The sequence below is a fragment of the Eucyclogobius newberryi genome, unplaced genomic scaffold, assembly GCF_026437365.1.
Source record: "Eucyclogobius newberryi isolate DKJ021-1_F unplaced genomic scaffold, fEucNew1.0.hap1 SCAF_21, whole genome shotgun sequence".
Classification (NCBI taxonomy): Eukaryota; Metazoa; Chordata; class Actinopteri; order Gobiiformes; family Gobiidae; genus Eucyclogobius; species Eucyclogobius newberryi.
The window spans coordinates 26067533-26093344 of NW_027315846.1; the positions used below are offsets into that span (position 1 = coordinate 26067533).

At 44.0% G+C, this 25812-nt stretch overlaps 1 protein-coding gene across 1 annotated transcript in view; it reads left to right on the forward strand.

Moving 5' to 3' along the window:
- cdin1 (CDAN1 interacting nuclease 1) overlaps positions 1-23924 on the forward strand; it is a 164988-nt gene extending 141064 nt beyond the window's left edge. Inside the window, exon 11 of the mRNA XM_072457833.1 lies at positions 23465-23924. Coding sequence (XP_072313934.1) covers positions 23465-23636 — 172 coding nt within the window. The 3' untranslated portion in view covers positions 23637-23924. The remainder of the gene's footprint in view (positions 1-23464) is intronic.
- Positions 23925-25812: the final 1888 nt, after the last annotated feature.

Here is a 25812-nt window from a genome sequence, read left to right on the forward strand (position 1 = left end):
TTCATAAATTATTTCTCTAAGTATCAATGAGTTAGTATTGATTTTTGTTTGCTATGACTGTAATTTGATTTTTTTCTAAAGACCATATATTTTAAATGTATTTGAAGTAGAGTAGTACAAACTAAGAAAATAATTTGTGAAATGTGACGCTCAAAAAATATTGTCAAATCATAATACACATGCAAATATATTAAACTTTTCCATCACCAAAACACACTAGCCCACTGTTAGGAATTTGCGGTAACAAAATAAATTACACATAAAAAAATAATAAAAAAATAAGTTCCGATGGCCTAATTTTGTTTTTGTGCCGTACGGATATTTTTCTACAGCGACACCATAAACAGGAAGTAACATTGTGACATCTATTTATTTTTTTAAACAAAGCCAAAGAAAAGCATATACACTAATAAATCCAGCCCTCAATTACATTTTTTTTATTTTTACTCTATCTTAACAAACTAGCTGAACAGGACTTGGCTACTTTTTGCTCTTGTTGCATGTGGAGCCTTGTTAGCATAATGTTTACATAGAAAAATATTGGGGGGTACATATATAAAGACATTTGTGATCCTACAATAACACACTTCATCCAAATCGTGCCATTGTGTGAAGACATATTTCCTTCCTTGTTTCTTGGCGTGGGGCATTCCTAACCTTTTGTTCACCATATCAAGGCAGGGCTGGTGCCGCGTTCTTGTTCAAATATTGATGCTAGCGTTGCTCGGGCCGACTGTTTGCAAACCGTCGAACCTCTTATGACCATTACACTTGTACACCTCCCGCCTTCTCCGAGAAAAGCCATCGATTGCCAGAGCAAACAGACGAATCTGACGAAAGGACAAAAGCTTCGGGCACGTCGAGTGGGTGTCGCCTCTGCGCGCGATAAGATAGCCTTCAACCTCGCATCCTCTTAGGAGTCGGCCTGTTTAGCCACGCTAGAAACAACATTTAGATTTCACCACTTGGCTTTGGAAATCCGTCTGAGCGTGCCTCGCTTCCCTCCTCCTTCTCCTGCCGCTTTTATTTCATGTCATTGCAAATTTGCTCTACGAGGAACAAAAAGTGAATCTGAAGAGCGAGGAGGAGGGAAGGTTAGCGCCGCAAACATTTCAGCGCTAGCATGGCGCTCGCACACACTGCTAGCTTCGCCAAAAAAGGTTTTATCTCTCTTATAGCACCTGCTCGAGGCAATCTGGCGCGCTTCCACCTAAATGAATCTTGTCACAGCCTTTCACGTCCTCACCCGGCCGCGCGCTAATGGAAGGAGATGGCGCAATTTGAAGCAACCGGGTTTATGCGGCTAGCAGCGTTAGCAGCCGTGTTCTAAGAATGGACGAGCCACATCCTTCGGGAAAAACCAAAAAACAAAAGAAGCCAAGTCAAGCGTTGCGATGATTTACCCATTACCGTTGGCGTTAATAGCTCTCTAGAATGTGTTTGTGTTGCTGCGGCGCTTACCGAATTGTTTATGACACCCCTAATCGGGCTAATTGAAGACATTAAGATTACCTGTCAGCCGTGGGGAGCCAGACGCAGCATCCGACTGACGATTTTTGACACTTGAGGGCCCCCGTAGCATTGGTCATGATGGGGCCCGCGGACAGTAATAGGGGGCAGTTCTAATTGGGTGTGGACAGCAATCCGACTCGCTCGCTGTGGGGCCGGGTCGGTGTAAGTGAAGGATAATGGTGATTTGGGGGAAAGCGGGTTGTGTGTGATACAGAGGATAATGGAGTGGCCTTTCTTTTTTTACTGAGGTGAGAGTGCTGAGGTGGTCCAGGAGTGTTAAAGAGCAGAATTTGAGGAAGGGGGAGAAAGTCTAATTGGGATTAGTCTAGGGATTTATGGTTTCGAATCAGGATTTCATTAGCATTTTGAACAAAAAATGAATCCCATGCTCTTCAGAACATGTTTGTAGATGTTAGCACAATATATTTAAAAAAGTATTGCTAATATTATGAACAATGTTGCAACAAATTTAATACATCACAATAAAACTGAAGTCCTCCATTTAACAGTATTTTTCTTTTATGAAATTGTTGATTTCATTCATGATTTTCCTCATTCAGTATAAATTAGCCTGTGTTAGTCTTGGTTTTGTCTCTACGTTTTTATTTTTATTTTGCCAGCGGTTGACTAATACTCACGATTGTCTTAAATATATATTGCAATAATATGAACTAAAATTCCAGTAGTGTTGTGTTTCTTCAATATCAGACAATAAGTAAGAGATGATAATGTAATTACTCTTTATTGTCTGTCATAGAAGAAATAATGAAATTATTCTACAAATAAATCAATTTCCAAGTTATTATAAAAACACAGGATTTTTTATTCTACAAACCGAAAAAATCATTATTGTTACTCTTCAAATAGAGATATAACTAGAGATAGATCACGCTGCACATTTATTCCCTGTATATTCACTTTCTTGTGTCAGAAAGTTGACTAACCTGCCTTTTGTCTTGTGGCAAAAGGCAGGTTAGTCCCTGGGTTGGTGGGCTAAGCTTGATTTCCTTTCTTATCATTGCCCTGCTCGAACACTAACTCAAAGCCCTTCTATTTGAGCGTGCTTGTGCATGTGTCCGTATTCCTCTCCTCTCCCTCGTCATCTCAGTGACACATTCGCACTGTCAGCCCGGGAGAGCCCTGTTTGTTTGTTCAGCTCCGATCGGGGTTAAACTGTCAGCTTGACAAGTGGAGACCCTCTGCCCTACCTCCTGCCTTCCCTCTCCCTCCTCTCTCCTCTCTCTCCCTCCCTCCTTGTCCACCTTGATCCCTTCCAAAACCGCTGAAAATCAATAGCAGATTGCCTGAGGAGCGGCGCGCAGTTTGGTGTGTGCTTGACCCCTGGATGGCCCTCAACTCGGCCGCTTTCATTTACACGTAAGGCGCTATTTAACTTCCAGTGTGATCCCCGGCCTAATTAGTGTGGATAAGTCTGACCCTCCCTCCTTCAGTTTGTCTGTGCTCCGGGAGTGCAGCGCAGAGCAGTGTAAGTATCTGTTTTGGACTTTCATTGAATCTGAGTGATACTAGGGCTGCAAGTAATGGTCATTTTAGTACAGCAATATGCAGGCTTGAACCAATGACCCTTTGGTTGGTGGTTAGGAATGATGTAAACCGTCTTTCTGTCAAACTGTCAAACATCAGTATCAGGGCTGTCAAAAGACAAACAAAAGTGTCTCCTGTGATCCATATTCTAGTGGATACTAAAACTAGAGCTCATTTGAACAGGATCAACACTGACCAAAGTCACATAAAGAGAAGGATGGTGGACTTTTCGTGGGATAGAACAATAACTGAAATATTGTGACGTCATGTCATCACAAATGTCACAATAATATTGTTAGCTGTTAGAATATTTCAGATTATAAGATCATTTTCTTAATGTCACAGTATGTAATTGTTTAGCCAAAAACAAAAGTGTTTTTGCTTCTTCATTTTGGATAGTTTTATTTAAAAATGTGTCCTTACTGTGAGTGGGGTTCCATCTCCACAAACCCGACTCGGACCATTCTTGGCCTGGAGGAGTGTCCCCCCCCCCGCTTCTTTCAATGGAAATGTTACGCCTTTGGCCTCAGTATGACATAAAACCTATCCATACCCATGGACCATGTGGTTTTAACTTTGTATTTTTTACTCAGGACTTTTTTATTTCTTTAGAATATGACTGTAAATATTTGCTCCAGTCTTGTCAAGGCATTTTGAAACCAAAAATAGCTAATTTATCAATTCAAAATATCACAATTAATATTGTACAGTGAAATGTATTGTTTCATCCCTGCATTATATTATGTTAATTGGTAGTGTCTCAGCACTGCAACGACTCTAAAGGCTGTTTAAATACTAGTTATTGATTATAAAAAATGTGTCACGGTTGGAGGCTGTATTGATATTTTAAAGCAATGTTTACCAAAGTTGAACAGAATGTTTCATTTAAGTTACGCAAATAACATTAAGAATTTTGTTTTGCTTTTCTGTTGTTTTAAATCTGCGTAGAAATCTTCAGAGTCCATAGATGAGCAGTATTCTTCCCCCTTGATCCCAGCGCTGTACGTGAAGCTCTCAGCCTAATAGAATCCACATTCCCAGCGTGTGTGCACAGAAGCTCCCAGCGGTGTCCTGCTCTGTGGATCATTGTTTTGTTTGCCCAGCACATTTTGAAAAACTACAATGAAATTAGATTTGCACCCAGATCAGGAGGGAAAACACTGGATATCCTGTGTTAGCTAAAGGGCTAATATGCTCAGCGGTGGGCCTGTTAGCCACACTTAGCCTCTGCTTCTGTGCTTTCAAACGCCAGGCTGTGTCACAGACCAGTGTGCATATTTGTCCTTTAAACTTGCTCTTGTACTTTCATATCTTATGTTTTAGAACTAAAAAATAATGTATGTATTGATAGCCACACACTACTTTCTATTAGTCAGGTGTTCCCTCATCTGGATTTGGCATTAGCTCTCCAGCTACTGGCAGCAGAGGAAATTCCCCTGAGGAGAAACAAATGCTAGCTTGCTAGCATGCGGTTGTAATGAACATGATTTGAGGCAGAAATGCTCAGAACAAGTCTGGTGATATTTGTGGACTTAAAACAGCACAATAGACCTCCAGATCTCCACCGGAGAGGCTCAGAGAAGGAGCAGAGGAGACGAGTTCATTAAATGGATTAATGAAACTAATGAAGCTAAATACTTTACTCTGCCCTCCGTCTCGCATTGAGTCAAACGCTGTAACTGTTCACTGTCCAATCAGATTTGTTTATTACAGTGACGCATATAAAACAAGGAAGTGTCTACAGAGCCGCGGCGCGCGACCGAAACTGCATGGGTTTTTTGTGCCGCGGCTCCTGAAACTACTGGGCTATTTGACCGCGCCGGCTTAGACCGCGCCAGGTTAGGGTTAGCCATGAGGCTATATGGCCGTGCCGCGGCTCCTGAAACTGCTGGGTCATTTGACCGCGCCGCAGCTCTGCAGCCACGGCCATGAAACAAATGAGTTCATTGGTCATTATCATTTAGAACAAAACCAAACTTCTCTTACCTCAGATTAACAGCACTTTGTGACTCTCATTGATTCCACAGAAATCTGCAACATTTTTAGTGCCTGGGATATTTTTTTACTTTTAAGTAGTCACATTTGTTTTGATACAGATGTCCCTGATGGGCTAATCCACATCAATCAGCAATGATACAAAACAGCTCAGACCTGGGTCTGGGCCCGGGTCTGGGCCCGGGTCTGGGCCCGGGTCTGGGCCCGGGTCTGGGCCTGGGCCTGAAATGGAAATGTCCCGTGTGCCTGCTCCTCTGCTTACTCTGCACTCTGTTTACATTCCTCGGGGTAATTTTAGCCCCTGGGGGTGGTCCGCTGGGGGAGGGAGGGGCACATGTGTTTGGAGCCTGTCAGAGCAGCAGGGGAGTCTACGAGCCCAGGGACCAGGATGTAGGGTGCGCGTTTAGTGTGATCAAAAGTCCACCATTTCTATAAGAAGTCAGTCAAACAAGTTTGCTGGTATTACTGATCCCATGCAAATGCACACAACAACACAGTGGGGCCATTTACATTTGACAGATGTCTTGGGTTAAACTGATCCTGTGCAAATAGGGTTTTGGTTTGGTTGATTTTAATACCGGTCCCACTTTTGAATGTGGCGTGTGAAGTTTGAATGCTCCTAAGACGCTTATATAGTTACTGCTTTTTACAAAGTTGCTGGAATAATGTAAATTGAATGTATAATTTTCATATTCATATGAAAAACATACTTTCCTTTCCTAACATTTAGTTTTTTCTGAATTAGCTTCACTTGTGTAACTGTGACCCAGTTTAATGTGACTGTCAGCTCTGCTCAGCTCTGTGTCCTGACGCTCCCATGGAGCTAATCAGGGCCCAGGTGCACTGTGGGACGTGAAGACAATTCATTTTCTCTGATTTATTTACTAGAACAATTACATTAAGCCGTGCGCAGACATTTATGTGCCAAACTTTTGCAGTTCAAAGCCATTTTATCCTGTTTTTAATATTTTAAACCAATTATAGTGCTTATAGCATTTTGACGTCCACAACACGGCATGCACTCAGGTATAAACCAGCCTCTGCAAACAGAAGTATTACACGTCTAAAAGCATCCATGTCAGCTATGCATCAAATGAGGATGAACATTGCATGGTAAGTAGCTTATATGTGATGTAACTTATAATTACATATATTTTGTCGGCTGTTTTGTTATATCTTCGCATCATACCCATCTTAATATGGATATAGTTGTTCACCAATTCCTTTTATAATTCCTTGGAGTTTTTGTTTCTTCTTTTCTTCTCAGTTATTATAGTAAGCAGATCACCATTGCTAATGTCTCCAAACCCTCCGTAACCTGATCCGTCCAAAGCTGTGGGAACCCGGGCCTGACTTATTGAGTGTTAGTGCGCTCACTCATTTATCATGTCCCGTACCCATCTGAGACCACAGTATTTCTCCACCTTCTACATCCACACCCGCTCTGGAACTGCGTGGGGGCGGCTGCGTGGGGGCGGCTACGTGGGGCGGCTGCGTGGGGGCGGCTGCGTGGGGGCGGCTACGTGGGGCGGCTGCGTGGGGCGGCTGCGTGGGGGCGGCTGCGTGGGGGCGGCTGCGTGGGGGCGGCTGCGTGGGGGCGGCTGCGTGGGGGCGGCTGCGTGGGGCGGCTGCGTGGGGCGGCTGCGTGGGGGCGGCTGCATGGGGGCGGCTGCGTGGGGCGGCTGCGTGGGGGCGGCTGCGTGGGGCGGCTGCGTGGGGCGATGACATGTTGATTTGAAGCTGGTAACACGATTGCACTTCCAAAAGGTGCTGACTTGGATGGAAACCAGACGCCTCTCTTGCTCTCTCTCTCGCTCTCTGTACCTGGGACGGGGACACATTAGGGCCCCAGAAGCTAAATTTGGGCGCCGTATTGTAGACACACGCAGGGGCCACTCCAAACATTAACACCTGCAACTTCCCTGGGGCGCTTTAGAGGTGAGGGTTACGTCTAGACCTCTGCACGTAAACTACTGCAGAGTCCAGACTGTGACGGCTGTCTGCAGTGTCCAGGGCAGTGGCTAACATGTAGGGATTTTTACAGTGTTCATTTCTCAGAAGGGCTGGGGGATTAAATGCAATCAGCTCGAGGTGTAATTATGATAGTCGTTATGGTGGTTTGGAGCGGTGCGCAAACTTTCATAATCAATAACTTGCCATTAGTGTCGTCACAATGTTAAAATGTCAAACTCGATTTTAATACTAAGGAAGAGGCTTGATTCTCAATACTAGGGCTGGGAATCACAGGGTCCCTCACGATTCCATCCACAATACACGGTTTACCATACCATAATGTCATGATTTTGTGATACATGCAATGATTGATATATCGCTCATGATATTCTGCAATATATCACAATTTTTTAAAGAACCCATACATTTTAACACCCCACAACCTGCACAAACTCAAAATGATCATCCAAACAGTCTAAATGTCACGTGTAAAGACGTTTCTTTCTCTAAAAAATGCTACAGAATTGCAGAGCTGTCACAAAATAATTCAGGAAATTATATCAAAAATGACTCATGGCGATATATCGATACAGCGGCCCGCGATATCGATACTGTATCACCAAATTTAGTGTCACGATGTATAGATATTTCGATATTTTGGCACACCCCTTCTCAATACCAATTTCGATACCACGTGATCATTTAAAAAAGTGCATTTCCATCACATAATACTACATTTTTATACTTCTTTAATGTGTCTAATATTAGTTCTGATGAAAGCCTTCATTAAACTGTTAAGGGAATGTCAAGTTTAGTTATGTTTATGAACTTATATTGTGTTAGAAATTGTATCAATACTTGCTCAAAGAAGTATCTAGTTTCGAGACTGGATTTAGTATGGATTAGTATAAGATAAGATAAGATAAGATATTCCTTTATTGTCCCACATGGGGAAATTTCATTGGTGCAACGCAGGTAGATACAGAGGTAGATACAGAAGAACAGATCACTTATAGGAAGTCTGAAAAACACTTTCAGTAGAAGATCTCCTATAAACAAATAAAAACTCCCATAGACAAATAAATAAATAAATACATAAATACCATTGCATGTGATCCCGACAGTAATTGCACATGAATATGTGTCACGACAGCACATAGATTGCACATGAATTTCACAGTAATTGCACATATGACAGAATTGCACATGGTTAGGTCAGTATTGCGAGTGTTCAGTACTAACAGTTTTTGTTATAAAGTCTGACAGCAGCAGAAAGGAAAGACCTGCGAAACCTTTCCTTCACACAGCGAGGGTGGATCAGTCTCTCACTGAAGCTGCTCTCCAGAGCGGACAGAGTGTCCTGCAGGGGGTGACACTCATGGTCCAGCATAGATGTGAATCTAGCCAGGACCCTCCTGTCCCCCACCTCCTGCACCGAGTCCAGAGTATCTGATCCTGATCTGACTCCACTTGCCAAATTGCCGGTTCCTATGCCTCACAGTGCAATAGTTTTAGCCCCTTTTTTCCGTCTAAAATGTCCTGACCATCATTTAGTGTCATCACTGCTTCCTCATTCAAGGTGTAATACACACTAAATGCACTAAAACAGGGCGAAATAGTGTCGTGCTCTGAAACAAAACGATGCATTCAGGCAAAGGGCTTTAGAGATACAATTAATTCATGTTCACAATATTTTGGGAGACTATGACACTGTGTTGTTATTAGAGTACTTGGTCTACTGTACAGTGCTATATTACTAAACCTCCAGCTCTTGTTTATTATTTTTGTATTCCTTGTATCTTTGTGTTGCACTTACTACATTTGTAATACTTTTTTTATGGGAATTGTTTTTCTGATGTCGTGATTGACGCAATTCAGGATTAGCATGTTTAATGTTCTCTCCTGCCACGTCAGCCTGTAGTAACTCTAAATCGACTCTTATGTTACAGTGCTGCCTGTTCCTCTATAGTTCATGGGCATAGCATGGGTTATTACCAAATTGCCCCAAGTAAATGACAGATTGCACGTACCAAGTTTAAAGAGTTATGTATAATTTTATATTCTTCATATTCCACACTTTGATCATCATGGTATGGTTCATATTCCCCCGCTCCGCTGAACACGTCCCACAAACATGTTCCGTTTCTCCCATGAGCTCACCCTAAACCCCTGCACATTCCCCTGGAACCTGGTGCCCCGCTGTCTCTGCCCCCGGCCCGGCCGCAGATACGGTTACAAGCCAAACTGTTGTTGATTACCCCCATGGTCTCGTGGTGGTGGGGGGTCATCCCAAAAATTGAAAGCACACATTAGCGGCCTGGGTTTTAAGGGCAGGATTATGGGACACAAAATGGCCGCCCCCCGTGCTCCAGTTGCGTCGGGCGCTCCCAAGAGACGGGTGGCAATTATCGGGCCGGGGCTGTGCTGGAGATCAGAATAACAGGTTAAAGGAGCATGTATCCCCCCGACGATAAGCCCAGGACAGGACGCCGTGAGGGGGGGGGGGCTTCCTGTCTCCGAGCGCGACGCCAGGCAGGACCTGGGGGAACGCCTGGTCACGTCGGCAAATTAGCACCGCGGCTAGCAAAGAGGGCCCTTCTGAAAACAATGAGAACATAGTATAGATGCAGAGGGTTTGAAGGGTCACATTAACACTAGACAAAGCAACAACATGTGCTGGTAGTTTTAATTTGTAATTCAGGTCCTAAACACTTAACCATGGCTTATTCTGTAATGACTCACTTATTTATTTGGTGAAATTCATTGTCAGGGATCAATTCTAATATATCTTTTATTTACTACTATTATTTACTATAACTATAGCTTCAACACTGTATACTAACTACATTTTAATTAGTTTTAATAAAGCAGTCTGAATTCATGAACAAATACTTTATGTAGTATGAATCGAATTCCTGTTTTATGAAGGCTAATGAAAATTTAAGTATTATAAAGAAATACAGAGAAGTTCATGTGTCTTATTACTACTGTAACTTCTGATAGACAGTTTAAAGTATTTCATTTCAACCAAGTTTGGGGCAGAATGGACGGAACAAACTGGACTTTGTAATCAATGGTGTGAGAGAAATCAATAATGACACTATAATTAACTGTATATTTGAGTGAAATGATGTCAAAAACACAGTAAACTACTGACATAAATACAATTAACCCTATTTTGAAATGTTTGCAAACTGAGATTATTACAGATGCCAACAAAATTTTGCAGTGGGGGTCCGGCTCAGTTGCATGATTGTATTGGGGGTCCCGAACTAAACGTTTGTGTTTTAAATTACCCTGATGAACACACTGAAAGCATTGTATTTGTTTCTAATCAAACTAAATAGAATTCAAAATTGAAATCAATCATTGCAAGGACAAGATTTTTCGCATTGTGATTTTGTAATAATCAGAGGATTCCAAGCCACAGATTTAGAGCCACTCTTCTGTCAGTTTGCCCCAAAGGCAGATATGGCTCATTCAGCATGAAAGGCCAGAGCTTAAAACGAATATAAAGATGACAAATGTCTGCTGCTTTGGTTAACTCTGACAATCTTGAATGAATTAAAACCTTCTCAAAAGCTGAATATTCGGTAGTTGGACTTTGAAGTGCATTGACGGACTCCGACAGTCCTGTAATAGAAGTCAGAAGTGCTCGATCAAGTCTTCAGGGCCCGTCCTGCAAAGCCCCTCTGCCTGGACTCATCGCAGTAATAGAATTAAATAATATGATCATTAGGTGTTAATGAAGCGCCACTCAGTGTGTCATAACTGAGCGGATCAGGCCATTCCAGTGATGTACAGTGTCATTACAGAGTGAGGGAGGCCAGGAAGAAGAGGAGAGGGGGAGGAGAGAGAGAGGAGAGGGGGAGGAGAGGGAGAGAAGGAGAAAAGATGGGGAGGAGAGTGAGAGAAGAGGGGGAGGAGAGGGAAAGAAGAGTGAGAGAGCGAGAGAAGAGGGGGAGGAGAGGAGAGAAGAGGGGGAGGAGGGAGAGAAGAGGAAGAGGAGAGGGAAAGAAGAGTGAGAGAGGGGGACGAGAGGGAGAGAAGAAGGGGAGGAGGGAGAGAAGAGTAAGGGAAGGGTGAGAGAAGATGGGGGGAAAAGAGCGAGAGAAGAGTGAGAGCGAGAGAAGAGGGGGGGAGTGAGAAATTAGTGAGAGGAGAGCGAAAGGAGAGCGAAAGGAGAGCAGGACAAGAGCTACCAAACATGGCTTAGTTTAAAACTCCCTTTAAAATATAATCAGAAGTAAATGTTGAAAATTCTGGCGGCTGGAGGCAAGTGAACTCAATCACAACAGATTCAATGATTAATTGACATCAGATATAAATATCATATGTTTTTTTAAGTCTTTTTAATAAAAAATAAGAAACAATTGATACAATATATCCGTAGGTAATAGAATATTATTCCTGACGTTTTACCTGTGGCGCTGATGATTGTTGGTTTAGGTGTTGAGGTGTAGAATTGATTAATTTCTATACAATCTGCTCAATTTAATCTAATCGGATCCATCCTACTTCAACTGTTAAACAAATATCCTGCTTCCTGGGTGTTAACATGGCTTAGTGGAGTATGAGTATTGAACATCTACTGTAAATATAACTGAGTAACATTTGAGAGGTCACTAGGAGGGCATGTAATCACTATGTAGTTATTGAAACAGCGAAAGGATCCGGACTACATCTAGATCTCAAAAGAATCAGTCCCACACATTTATTGAAATCAAATTGCGTTCACTGTGAATTCCAGACGTGTTTGATATTTGCCGTAAGCCTTAGGGTCCGAGTGCTGCCGAAGCCGAGTGAAAGCAACGTACACTGATGGAAGGTGTCATCAAACCACTGACCTTTGTGTTGGGTGCCCCTATCGCCCAGCAAGTACAGTAAGTGTGTTCTTCAGAGACATGTTTCCAAAACTGGGGTCAACTGTGTAGATTTGAAAGCCAATTGTATCCATTGAACTCCTTTTAAAACCCTCAGCACTCCAGCCTGACTCTAATAGAAATACTTGAGTTCAGTTGTTGGTATATTATTTTGTCAGTGTGTAAAGGCCAAAGCCCCCTTGTTATGTTCCAGCGTTCATTGGAAACAGATCGGGGGCCGTCGGAGTGCATTGGAGCGTGACAACGTGATCTAAGTTCAGACAAACCAAAAATCAAAGCTATGCATTCTCGACGCTGTTGTCCTTTAGCGTAAGTGCGTGTTGCAACTGCGGTTAAGGCCATGCTTCGTTAAGCTTAGCACTGATTATGACCTTGTTGTCGAGTCATGTCAGATGATGTTGATAGAAGTTCTAAGCGAGACCAAATGCCGGGTTGTCGATAAGTAAGAGTCTTTTTGTAGAATATTGTTTGCACAATTAGCAATGCTAGCTGTGTAGAGCTCCATTTTATACTGCGACTGAAGCCACAAGTGCTAGCATCTCTGGCTCTGTAGCATGAGGTCTTCAGTGTCACCAGAAATGAGCTTATGACCTTTAGCTAAATGAGCAAGCTAGCAAGGGTTTCTCGTGGGATATTTGAATTGTAAATTGCAGTAAATAACACAAATTGCAACTTGTATTTTTGTCCAATTTCAAATGTCTTCCCATCATCGTTTCCATTTTCAACGTTTGCTGTGTCTTCGCACCGGGACCAGCCTCTGCTAATCCTCAGAGCCTCATTTGTTCACGTTAGGCTCATTATCAATTGGCTCCTTGATAGAGCTGTGAATGATAAGCTGCAGTGAAGGTGAGAAGGTGACAGAGGTGATAGGAGAGAGGAGAGAGGAGACGACCCCTGGCCAAGTGATAATGTGCGAAACTGTCACAAAGGATAATCCTAAGCATGCTCCATCCACTGGTATTCAGAGTATTCGGAAAAACTACTGAACTAATGCCTCATCTCCATGTATTTCCCCAACTGCATTAGTTATGTATATAGTGGAATGGCAGCTCGCCCAGCACTCTCACCTCACAGCAGGAAGGTCCCAGCCTGAGTATGGCCTAACTACATGGAGTTCTCCTTGTGTTTGGTTGGGTTTCCTATGAATATTTAAACTAGACAATTTATATGTGTAACGCTCTGAATTTTACAATTGTTTATCAATCTGGTCAAGCTCCAACTCTGGAAATGAAAAAGATCTAAACGAATATTTTAAGTTTTTAAGGAGAAGTGACACAACAGCAGAACAAGCAGAGAGAAAAGCACAAATGCACAAAGTGATTTCCTCTGCACATTTTTCAACAAAATAGTTAATGTTTCCGCCAAAATAGGTTAAGTATGTTGGTCAGCGTGGCCATGTTTGTTTAGGCGCTTCGCCTGCCCTTGGATTGGTCCTGTCTTTGACCCACCGGTGGCCCGGGTCAAATCACAACAGCAGAGGTCCGGCCTGATGGATTGTCATGAATTTCACATGTTGTCGAGGTTACCCACATTGTACCATGGGCTAATCATGCAGCTCGCTTCTCTTGACCAAACTAAGCTCAAATAATTATAAGATTGGTCAGTAGACTGTCCACTGTCGTCATACATGTGGTCAATAAAGTATTATAATTTGTCATCATTAAAAATTCATGAAAAATCATTTATTGGCCTACATATCACAATCTCAGCTGTGTTTACTACTACTACTACTACTACTACTACTACTACTACTACTACGAGCTCTACTACTACTACTACGAGCTCTACTACTACGAGCTCTACTACTACGAGCTCTACTAATACTATGAGCTCAACACAAGGCCAGGGTCGCACCACCTGCCTGTGTTCCCATAGTTACTTGTTAACACGCTGTAATTGTTAGCTACAGTAAATGACCACGCTGTACACACTTAAGCTGACCTCGCTGACCTCGCTGACCTCTCTGCCACACTCCCACCACATTCGCGTCCAGAGCATTTTCTAAGGCCCATTGACAGCACACATAAAACCAGGTGGAAGCGCGTTCTCTTTTTATGGCCCGGTGTTCGCGCGCCTGTTCAGATTTGAGCTGTATTTGTGTTTGGCGTAGTTGAGTTAACACGCTCTTAAAGGGGAGGTGCTGTAATGTTACTGTGTGTGGGAGGGTTGCATTATTTATGACGAGTGGGTGTACGGCTGAGAGCAAGCAGTAATTTGCTTCCCAGTTAGAGGTATAATTTAATAATAATACATAATGGTAATATAGAGGTTGGATATATTTTAAGATTTGGGGCTACACAGTTAGCCTGGAGCAACCCAGTGGAATAAATGTACACGTAAGCTACGGTATGGTTCTTGTAGGGGAATTTGTTCTCAATTTGACCCCGTTTTCAATGTCGCAAAGGTTCATGAACTAGCCTTCTACCGATATACTGAGGAGTGGGGCAGTTAAAATGAGGCTAAACACAATAAATATCAGCTTATTGTCTTAGTTTAAAGGGGATATATTATGTCAAATCGACTTTTATGAGCTTTTAATCAACCATAAGCTTACTCAAGGTTGTATTTTGATTGATTTATGTGTGTTTGAGTAATCCTGTGTTGTCCTGCATTTGAGTGCTCAGAAAATGTCTGTTTCCCCCTACCTCCTATCTCTGCCCTCTTCTCTGTACATGCAACTATTTAAAACATTCAGCAGAGTCTGTATCAGTTCTGCATGTAAAAGAATGATGTATGTATCAGTGTTTCCCATGAATAAAGGAGACTATGGTCGCTCCAGTAGTCTAATGTTGTCCCCATAGTCTGAAACAAACTAAACAATCAACTAGTATGACAAATAATACTTTTGGCCTGTTTTATTATCCTAAAAAGCATAAAAAGAAACTTCACAACTTCACAAATTAAGTGTTTAAAGATTGAATAGAAGCAATAATTGATATTAATTGACCTTTTCCACCATAGTCTCTTCAGAATCTATGCGAAAAACTCATGCATATTATATTTAATACTAAATACCTGGAAAAATCTTCTTTAAACCCATTTTAGTCCTAATAAACACTTTAAAACACAGAGGAGGCTTTCTGGATTACCACCTGATGACATCATGCAGTGTTTGAACTCTCAAGGGGGAGACGGCCTGAAGACTGGATGTAGGATTACTCAAAATGTGAGAATGAAACGAAACACATCCCTTCCTTAACTCAAAAAAACAAAATATATGAACTTTAAACCAAATTACAACATTTAAAAATTTTGAAAAGGCTATGACCTCCTGTGTAGAGCTGCACAATATTGGAAATTATTGCAATATATAACGGTTAATTACTGAAATTATATAGAAATTGCAGTATTTTAATCTACTTTTTCCATTTCAGTTATAATAAAAATGTAATGTTTTAGTTAAACTTTAAAAAAAAAAAACATAATAGAGACAAAAACAAGACTAAATCATGGCTAATTTTGACTTGATCAGGAAAATCATGAATAAGATCGACCGGTTTCAATGTATACATTTTAAAACAATACATTTCTGTCAATTGAGCCTTGATGCTATTGTGATATATTTAGTTTAAAGGTTGAATGGACGATTTTTTTGGTCCAAATCTGAGTCATATTTCCTCGTGGTGTGGACTGCCGATTAGTTCTGCCACGTATCAATCATAAAACGCACCTACCGCTCACCTGCAGCCGCGTCAGCTCGTCCCCACGAGAGCAGCACGTTTCCGTGTGTCCAAGCGCATTGATCTATCATAATATAGTTCCCTCAGTGTACGGGACAAAATGAAGACGGAGAAGGACTGTTCGAGCTGACTCATAAGAGACTGAAATCTACGGGAGACGAGAGATGCGATGCGATCCGTCGCGCTAATAAACAAACGCACGTGTGTGTTGTATCAGTCCGCACGGGGCAGTCCGCATGCGCACTTCCGCCTGCGTTCTCAAATCGCCAAAAAATCGTCCATTACGCCTTTAATGAATTTGCCAACATTGTGATATTGATATTTTTGCCATGCATTGTGCAGCAAACTACTCCAGTCTGAACCCATCAGCAATAAAACACCTACTTTCTTTTTCCTGCATGACATTTTTCCGCTCCTTGAGTCATTTGAAACAGCCACACGGCGATGCCTTGGACAGCGTAAAGCCTTTACCTGCCACTGAACTGTGCCTCGGAGCTCTCCCCACAATGGCCTCTTTGTTTCCCACATCCATACATCACCTCAGCGGCAGCACCACTAACCCACAACCAAACATTCAGCTTCAGTCGCCCGGCTCTGAGCGCACAGGTGTCCAGTGCTTCTCCTTCTGCAGGGAGCGAGGGGGGACAGGAAGGTCAAACAGAACCAACTGTAAGTCTAGCTTAGAACTAACTGGAGCGTTTCATACAAGAATGGTTGACTAATGAGAAGTTTGTAAAAGGATTGCAAGATGCTGTTAGCGTATGTGTGATGTGTGATGTGGCTTTAATTCCACAAAACACAAAGGTGTGTCAGAAAATGAAAATGAGTAACAGTTAGACTCATTTGTTGTTACACACATTGTTATTCAAGTGCCGTGCCCCATTTTGAGGAATGTCTTTCAGAATTAACTAAAGTTGAACCACCGCCTGGGATAGTCAAAGACAGTTGTTTCCACATGGTTCTCATTTGCCAAATAATCTTGGATAGGAAACATTTTATTCTTTCTAAATAATGTTTTTTTTTTTTCCTTCTTTTTAAACTTCAGCTCATCAGTGCACAAAAATGTCTTCTAAAACTATACCTTTTAAGTTATATTTCAGTTGTTGTTTTTTTTCAGTTGTTAATTAAAAGCAGGTGCCTTTGATCCATATGCGTAGACACTTAACCGTCTGGTGGTACTGTTGTGTGGCCCTCGTTCATTTGTTTGCACAGTGGTTTTGGGTTCTAACTAAACAGACATCATGCAAGTGTTTCAAAATAAGATTTAGCACAGTTAAAGCATGATCAAATGCTGGAAAAACTGTTTTTGGCCATGAATTTACACTTAGGAACTGGTATCATTTAAGTACTGGTATCAAACGGTCCCCAGCCCCAACATTTACATGATTGCCTTTTTATTTTCTGATTTATTCTTTGGTCTACTGTATTTAACTCTGCCCTGGTTCCATTTGTTTTTACTATAATATTAAAGAAAGCTTGACTCCTCTCTCTCTGGCTGGCACCTGCTTTAAGCCCCTCCTCCCCGAGCCCCTCATTAGCACTAACGACGGCTCTCCAGGCCTGGACTTGTCCGGGGCCCCGCTGAAAGAGCCACTCAAATTAGCCACATTTCACAAACAATTTCACCACATCGTTACATCCTCAGGTGTTTATTGGTAAATGGTCGACTTGGAGGCGACGCCGCGTGCCAGGTTAAGATCATTATAACCTGCCATTTTACACACGCTCAAATGAAGGAGCACTCCCAACTTTAACACTATCAACGCTTCAAAGGGACGAGATGAAATGGAGACAAAATGTTTTAATTTATAAATGATAGTCTGTTTTAACCCAAGATCACCACTTGACACCAGACATCTCGAGTATTTTATATAATGCAAAAGTACGTTTACTCTACTTGCACAGCAGGGCGGGGCAATATGGGAAAAAATAATTAATCAGAATGTTTCCCCCATAGCATAATAAAAGTATAATATATATAATTTAAAAAAAAAATCATCTTATTAAATAAATACATCAGTGAAGTCTGGTTTCCCTCTAGAAAATAATTGTTAGACTTAAATGACAAAATTTCCGCACTAAAATCTGGGCTCAAAAACAAATAAAATGCTAATGGAAAAAAAGCTAAATAATTTGTTACACTCACTGATCTTATTCAGTGTGAAACCGTTTCTGTTCCTAACACGTCTTTAATTAACCAGGAGGTTCAGACAAACTCCCTGCTCTGCATTTGGAGCCTTGATAAGTCCGACTTAAAAAAAAAAAAAAGTGATGGATTCCTGTCTGTCAGAAGAAGCACGTGAGCAGAGAAAGAGAAAGGAGCTGCAGCTGGAATAGACTACTAAACCTTTTTAATTAGGAGACCACGTTAGAACACGGCGAAAGGTTCAATAAACCTGCCTCCAACCGGACCTTTAAACCAAACCACACTTTGATGATTTCCTGCCGGGTTAAAGGTCAGGTATATCCACTCTGTCCTCTCTTGTCTCAGCCTGGGCTCCTTCCCTCTTATTCTTTCTCTTTCTTAACTCTTTCTCTCTCGTTTCATCAAGGTCCCAGTAGCATTGCCTTGTATTCATTCCACGCTCCATTCCGGCTCCATTTATTTCCTTCACGCTGCGGAGAGGCCTTGGTGACACGGATCCCGTGTGTTTATAATTTTGCTTGTTTCAATTTGCGCTGGGCCTCCTCTGACTCGCCCGTGACAAGACGTATATCGCGCATCGCCGATTTATCTGTTGATGTACGATTCTAACCTTTTCAGAAGGTTGCACACTGCTCCCCCTTCTCGCCGCCGTACCCAAACCTTTATTTTTTTGTGCGCGGCCCATGTACCGTGCACCATAACCCCCTTTTCACAATGTAAATGTTTAGGTCTAAGTTCCATAACAATTCCATATTAAGAGTTCGCAAGGCAAGCGCAGGAATGGAGTCCTGTGAGAAGCTCTGACATTGCGTTGAACTCTCATGTGTAAGCTGCTGCTGCGCTAGCTCTGTTAGCGTTAGCCGTTTGGCGCTAACATGCAGAACTGTAAATCAGATCGTAAACTGCAGGACACGGTAAAGAAGCATCTAGAGTTTCTAAAAGAAAAAAGTCAAAATCTTGGCCTTTCATGGTAAACTGCTTCAAGGTCCTAAGTCTGGACAGCACATATATGTTCAGCAGTAATGTACGTTTGTGTTTGGAAAGGCCTTCTGAACTTACTGGATGGTCTGATGGAACGCAAGATGGAACACATATTCTTTGGGCATCAAAAACAAAGCTTGTGTAGTGTGCTGCGAACTAAAAGTTCCTTCATAAGTCAGAAAGTGTTATCTCAAGATCCAGGAGGAATAAGGCTGTATCTCGGCTCTGATCTGAAGTAAAGCTGCACTGTGTCACTTTTGTGATGCAGGGTACGACCCCTGACCTGGCCTGCTACACCTGGAGGCTCCACACGGACACTAGACCTTGCAGGGTTTGCCTTGGCTCACCTAAACGGGCCGGTACAGTTCACTTTTGGACCGTACCAAAAGTGAAGCAGGAGAAACGTGGCTTTATGGGCCTCTTCCAAAATCTGCAAAATACATGTTTACAATAAATGGCTGATATCTTCGCTGTCTTCCTTTTGCAGTGTATTCATCCGCCCTCGGAGTCTGCAAGTTCATAAATCAGAATATGGCTGACCGTAAAGAGCCTGTACTTCTCTAACATGCTCCAAACTGCACCGTGGGGCCCGAGCGTCTGCGTTTTAATTGAAATGATTGATCACAGGAATGAATTTTACTCTCTCTCGCTGCAGGCTGCTCCGTTGCCTTCTCTCCGCGGCCCTTGGCTCCCTTCCTGCTCCCATCTCCAGGGGCCCTTACACCGTTAACTGTCTGTGAATATACAGTCGAACCAGGAACATGGCCCCACACTCCCCGCTCGCTGTCTGCTCTAGCGTTCGGGGGCCTCCAAGTTTAGCTGTGACACGTCTTTATGCATGGCAGCTAATGTTCAAAGAATACTTAGGGTCTATATGGGGCATAAAGGGGCCTCCGGGTAGTTCTGCGAGGCATAGTATAAGATGATTTATAGCTTTTGTGAGAGGAAAGGGTGAAATAATGTGTCCTCCACTCCATTCCAAGTGACCCTTTGCTAAACATCTTGGTGCTTACAGTTGTTCAAATGTGTTCAACATGTTACAGAAGTGCAGATCGTCTGGTTACGTTGTGTTACGCAACTTGTTTTTACTCTTAACAGGACGTTTTCTTCCAAGAACAAAATGTAAGCAGATAAGTTTTAATTTATCGCTCTATGAAATGAAGTAGGCCGTAAATTATGTTCAAAAATGTTTCCGTTCTTGTCTGTCTGCGGGAAAGATCAGAAGGCTAACCTTTGCTGAAGAATTGATGTGCTGAGAACTCACAAGGCTCCGAAAGTAAAAAAAACAAACCTTCCAGGCTGCTTCATGAAAACTGCACCGCTAATGACGTTCAACTATATCACAATTGGCATCAAGGACCAGGATCAGTCAGAAATGTGCTTGGATTTTTGTTTTTCCCATCTTGAGACATTAAAGTGCCCCCTACAGGTCGGACAACTCATTGAACTAAAATGCTGTTGAATTTTGCTAAAAAAGGATAAGAATTGCACTTATTTTTTTATATAAGTTTATAAGGTCACTTCCTGTTTGTAATTGAGGACGTCACTGCAGGAAATTACCCAGCAGACACTGGGCAAAAGCTCATCTAATGTCACAGTCTGTTTTTAATTACAAATACAAATATATGAGAGTGACTTTATTTTGTTGAATTCATGTTTAGAGAGTCAAAAAAGTTGTTTCTTTGCGTAAATTATGCATAAACTTTGACTGGAATGAGTGTCTCTAGTGTCATGTGTTATGTTTTCTCCACAAAAACCTGCTCGATTGGTGTAAAACTATCATTCATCTATACAACAGGTATAACACATCAAATAAAGTCAAAATTAGAAAATTGTAAAAACTTGTCGTACGCCTTTTAAGCCCGGAACACACGGCCGGATTATTTGGCCCGATTTGTTTTTTCCCAACGTTATGACCCGACTTTGAAGCCTTCATCCTCAGAAAACATCAGCAACAGCCAATAACAGCAGAGCGTCAGTGAGAGAGGCACAAACGAACCATCATGACTTTATTATGAAGCTATAGCGTGAACTCTTTCTCTTCAAGTCGCCACACACAAAATACACATAAAATACACAACGTTTGAATTGAAATCTGAGCCACTGCACTTCACATTCTTTGCAGCATCCATGGCCACATGTCACGTCCAACGTTTTAGTTCTGGAAGAGCCAATATTCTTGTTCTTCAAAGTGATTGATCTGGATTTGATTTGGTCCATTCGTCTTTTTGTGATGATTTCAGGAACATTTATACAGACTTTTTATCTGTGCCATTGAATACATTTCCAGTGTCTGACCTCGTCTCCAAACCACATGTTTTGGCTGTGGACCTCGGCCGTTTCCTTGACGATTAGACATCACTGACTCTTGACTACTCCAGGAGCTTGGAGCCAATATTGTTGTATTCTGATGGATTCATGAATGTTTGAGAATGAGAGTGTTGTCACCTCCCCCTTATCCCTGCCCCCTTATCCCTGCCCACTGACCCATTATCCCTGCCCCCTTATCCCTGCCCACTGCCCCCTTATCCCTGCCCCCTTATCCCTGCCCACTGCCCCCTTATCCCTGCCCCCTTATCCCTGCCCACTGACCCATTATCCCTGCCCCCTTATCCCTGCCCACTGCCCCCTTATCCCTGCCCACTGCCCCCCTATCCCTGCCCCCTTATCCCTGACCCCTTATCCCTGCCCCCTTATCCCTGACCCCTTATCCCTGCCCCCTGCCCCCTTATCCCTGCCCCCTTATCCCTGACCCCTTATCCCTGCCCACTGACCCCTTATCCCTGCCCCCTTATCCCTGCCCACTGACCCCTTATCCCTGCCCCCTTATCCCTGACCCCTTATCCCTGCCCACTGACCCCTTATCCCTGCCCACTGACCCCTTATCCCTGCCCCCTTATCCCTGCCCACTGCCCCCTTATCCCTGCCCCCTTATCCCTGCCCCCTTATCCCGCCCACTGACCCCTTATCCTGCCCACTGACCCCTTATCCCTGCCCACTGCCCCCTTATCCTGCCCACTGACCCCTTATCCCTGCCCACTGACCCCTTATCCTGCCCACTGACCCCTTATCCCTGCCCACTGACCCCTTATCCCGCCCACTGACCCCTTATCCCGCCCACTGACCCCTTATCCCTGCCCACTGCCCCCTTATCCTGCCCACTGCCCCCTTATCCTGCCCACTGACCCCTTATCCCTGCCCACTGACCCCTTATCCCCGCCCACTGACCCCTTATCCCTGCCCACTGACCCCTGGTTCGTGCTTACTTGTGATAATGTAATAAATGAAGCCTTGAGTGATACATGCAGGGTTCTGAAATCTGGCTGAGGGTGAAATGGGGAGCGAGAAGATAGAGACATGTTCGGAGCGCAGAAGTGTAGAGCTGTGGTTTGTGTGTGTGCTGTTCTTGTTGCCGTGGTGTTCCGGTTGCCGTGGTGTTCCGGTTGCCCACAGCTGATTTTTCCAGCGCTGCCATTGTCAGCGATCATGTTTGAATCGGCCGGTCTCAGATCCTTATCTCGGGCCCCTGGCTTTGACTGCTGCAGTTTCCTGGCCCCTGATCAAAAGGCCTCTCTGTGCATCTCAAGTGTTCCGCCCTTTCAGCTCCGCCCTCTTATTCCTGTTATGAAGTTGGTTTAAAAGGCTGTATTATGCATTATTGTGCAACTGTTTTGTACAGTACTCGGATACATTCTAATCTATGACACATTGATTATTGTTTTTTACATGAACGAACTTGAACTTGTCACACTTCTCACCTCAGAGGTCTGGTGAGGTGAGGTCTGTGTGGAGCTGGTTCTGGATCAGGTTCTTCTGGGTTCTTTACCTAACTATAGGATTGACCTAACTATAGGATTAACCTAACTATAGGATTAACCTAACAGTGTAATATGAACGTGCATGTTTGTAAAGGGCTAAATGAAGGCTCTGTCTAATTCTAGTCTAAAATGTAGTCATGAGGCCGTGGACAGTAAGAAACAGGCGGATGTCACTGACAACATGACAAACTAGGAACTTGCTTTGGTTTTAAGGTGCAACATACAACAATGAATAATAATAGGAGCAAAATATATCAAAAAAGTGCATGCATAACATTTTGAATTTGAATTTCTGTGCTTAGAAAGGAAGGCGTTTGTATCAATGCTAGTGCTAATTCTGAGGCATTATGCTTACTTACTTAACTTAATTTACACAAAACATGTCCAAACTATGGCCCTGGGGCCAAATGCGGCCCTCACACCAATTTTTGTTGGCCCTCAGGCTTCCTGCTAAGTTGGTCCAAACAACAAAAAGTAGTAGTTTTTACTGTAAAATTGGAAAAATGCAAGCATTTTGATGTTATACCAATCTAATATTCTTGTTCCAAGTCTTATTAAAGGTGTGGAGGCATCAAAACTATGTCAAATGCTAAATTTCAAATGATTCCCTTCACTTGTCAGTCGACAAATTCGACATTGTTGCGTTGTCTGTGGCGCTCTGCTCTGTAAACGTTTCAAAATGTGGCCCTTGTGAAAAAAGTTTGGACACCCCTGACTCACACACACAAATTCTGGGTATTCTTAACTGTAAATGTGAATTGGTTGTTTGTTTCATATTGTACTTTTTAATCAAAGTTAGCATTAGCATTAAAAGTGCTGCTGTGCACAACAGAACCTGTGACAAACTCTCTCACAAACACATGAACTTGCTTTGGTGATTCGGTGCAACATAAAACAATAAACAATGATAAAATAACCTGTATAACTTGAGTTCTGTTTCCCTGTCTTCAGGTTTGGCCCCGGCCTGGTCATCTACTGGTACGGCTTCATCACGGAGCTGGACTGCCAGCGCGACCGCGGCATCATGCTTAAGGAGAGCTTCCCCTCCAACATCGTCACTCTGTACCAAGCAGGTCAAACACCCCCCCCACAGCCCAAAGGTGAACCCAGGTCCAGCCAGTGAGAGATGAGGGGATGAATAGGAGGAAGGACAGAGGAGGGGAAGAGGAACACTTAACCCGGCACCGCGCTGGGCTGGACACAGACTCCGGAAGCAATTTGGCTTTCCTGCCGCGAGACACACGGAGACATGGGAGAGAGGACACCGGCCAAAAAGATCGGACTGAACTTCCAGTGAACCGGGCTCCCCGTCTGACCCTTTAGCACCGGATTGTACAGCCTTGGATGAAAACGCGAGACGGAATGTTCAAATCAGCAAGTGTTAATATGAACTAGAACATTTCAAGGGCACGAGTTACTGCACCTTATCTACAACCTTAATAAAACATGAACAAATGGTTTATTAAGTATGATTCAGGCTTAGTAACTATAATTCATAAACTCTGATTCCTTAAGTAGTTTCTAAACCTGAATCATTCTTAATAAACCATTTGTTCATTATGAATTATGTATCTGTTCATGCTTAGTTAAAATGATTAAAAATGGTCTTACTCAGTTTACATATTTAGGGCTGCACAATATTTATGACCTAAAGAAGATTTGAATGTTTTAATGCACCAATTTCACATCAGCAATGCCACTCAAAACAAATATAAAAAACTAAACTAAAGCTGGGACTGATTAAAGGTGCACTAGGTCACTGTTCCTGTTACGCTTGATTAAGATGATGTGTAATAATTATTTTTAATTATTAAATAAAGGCAGAGAAGTGACATAGTGCACCTTTAAGCATTTGAAATATTTGTTATTTTTAGATGACCATAGATATAATTCTTTTCATTTCTTACAATATGAAGGATCTTGTGTTGATATTATGCAGTCCTAAATTACAATGAGAAGCTTCAGAACTCCATCCGCACAATAACTGTGTTTGTCGCTCTCGCCGTGATAAACAGCCGTGAGAAGAAGCCAAAGTCCTGATTGTCCCGCCGGACCTCGTGTCCCGCCTGACCTCGTGTCCCGCCTGACCTGGTGTCCCGCCTGACCTGGTGTCCCGCCGGACCTGGTGTCCAGCCGGACCTTGTGTCCAGCCGGACCTTATGTCCAGCCGGACCTCGTGTCCAGCCTGACCTGGTGTCCCGCTGGACCTGGTGTCCAGCCGGACCTTATGTCCAGCCGGACCTTATGTCCAGCCGGACCTCGTGTCCAGCCTTACCTGGTGTCCCGCCGGACCTGGTGTCCAGCCGGACCTTGTGTCCAGCCGGACCTCGTGTCCAGCCTGACCTGGTGTCCAGCCGGACCTCGTGTCCAGCCTGACCTGGTGTCCCGCCTGACCTGGTGTCCCGCCGGACCTGGTGTCCAGCCGGACCTTGTGTCCAGCCGGACCTTATGTCCAGCCGGACCTCGTGTCCAGCCGGACCTCGTGTCCAGCCGGACCTCATGTCCCGCCGGACCTCGTGTCCCGCCGGACCTGGTGTCCCGCCTGACCTTGTGTCCAGCCGGACCTTATGTCCAGCCGGACCTGGTGTCCAGCCTGACCTGGTGTCCCGCCGGACCTCGTGTCCCGCCGGACCTCGTGTCCCGCCGGACCTGGTGTCCCGCCTGACCTCGTGTCCAGCCGGACCTCGTGTCCAGCCGGACTTGGTGTCCAGCCGGACCTCGTGTCCCGCCGGACCTCGTGTCCCGCCGGACCTGGTGTCCCGCCTGACCTTGTGTCCAGCCGGACCTTATGTCCAGCCGGACCTGGTGTCCAGCCTGACCTGGTGTCCCGCCGGACCTCGTGTCCCGCCGGACCTCGTGTCCCGCCTGACCTGGTGTCCCGCCGGACCTGGTGTCCAGCCGGACCTCGTGTCCAGCCGGACCTCGTGTCCTGCCGGATCTGGTGTCCAGCCGGACCTTGTGTCCAGCCGGACCTCGTGTCCAGCCTGACCTGGTGTCCAGCCGGACCTCGTGTCCAGCCGGACCTCGTGTCCAGCCTGACCTCGTGTCCAGCCTGACCTGGTGTCCAGCCTGACCTGGTGTCCAGCCTGACCTGGTGTCCAGCCGGACCTCGTGTCCAGCCGGACCTGGTGTCCCGCCGGACCTGGTGTCCCGCCGGACCTGGTGTCCCGCCGGACCTCGTGTCCAGCCGGACCTCGTGTCCAGCCGGACCTCATGTCCAGCCGGACCTGGTGTCCCGCCGGACCTGGTGTCCAGCCGGACCTTGTGTCCAGCCGGACCTCGTGTCCAGCCTGACCTGG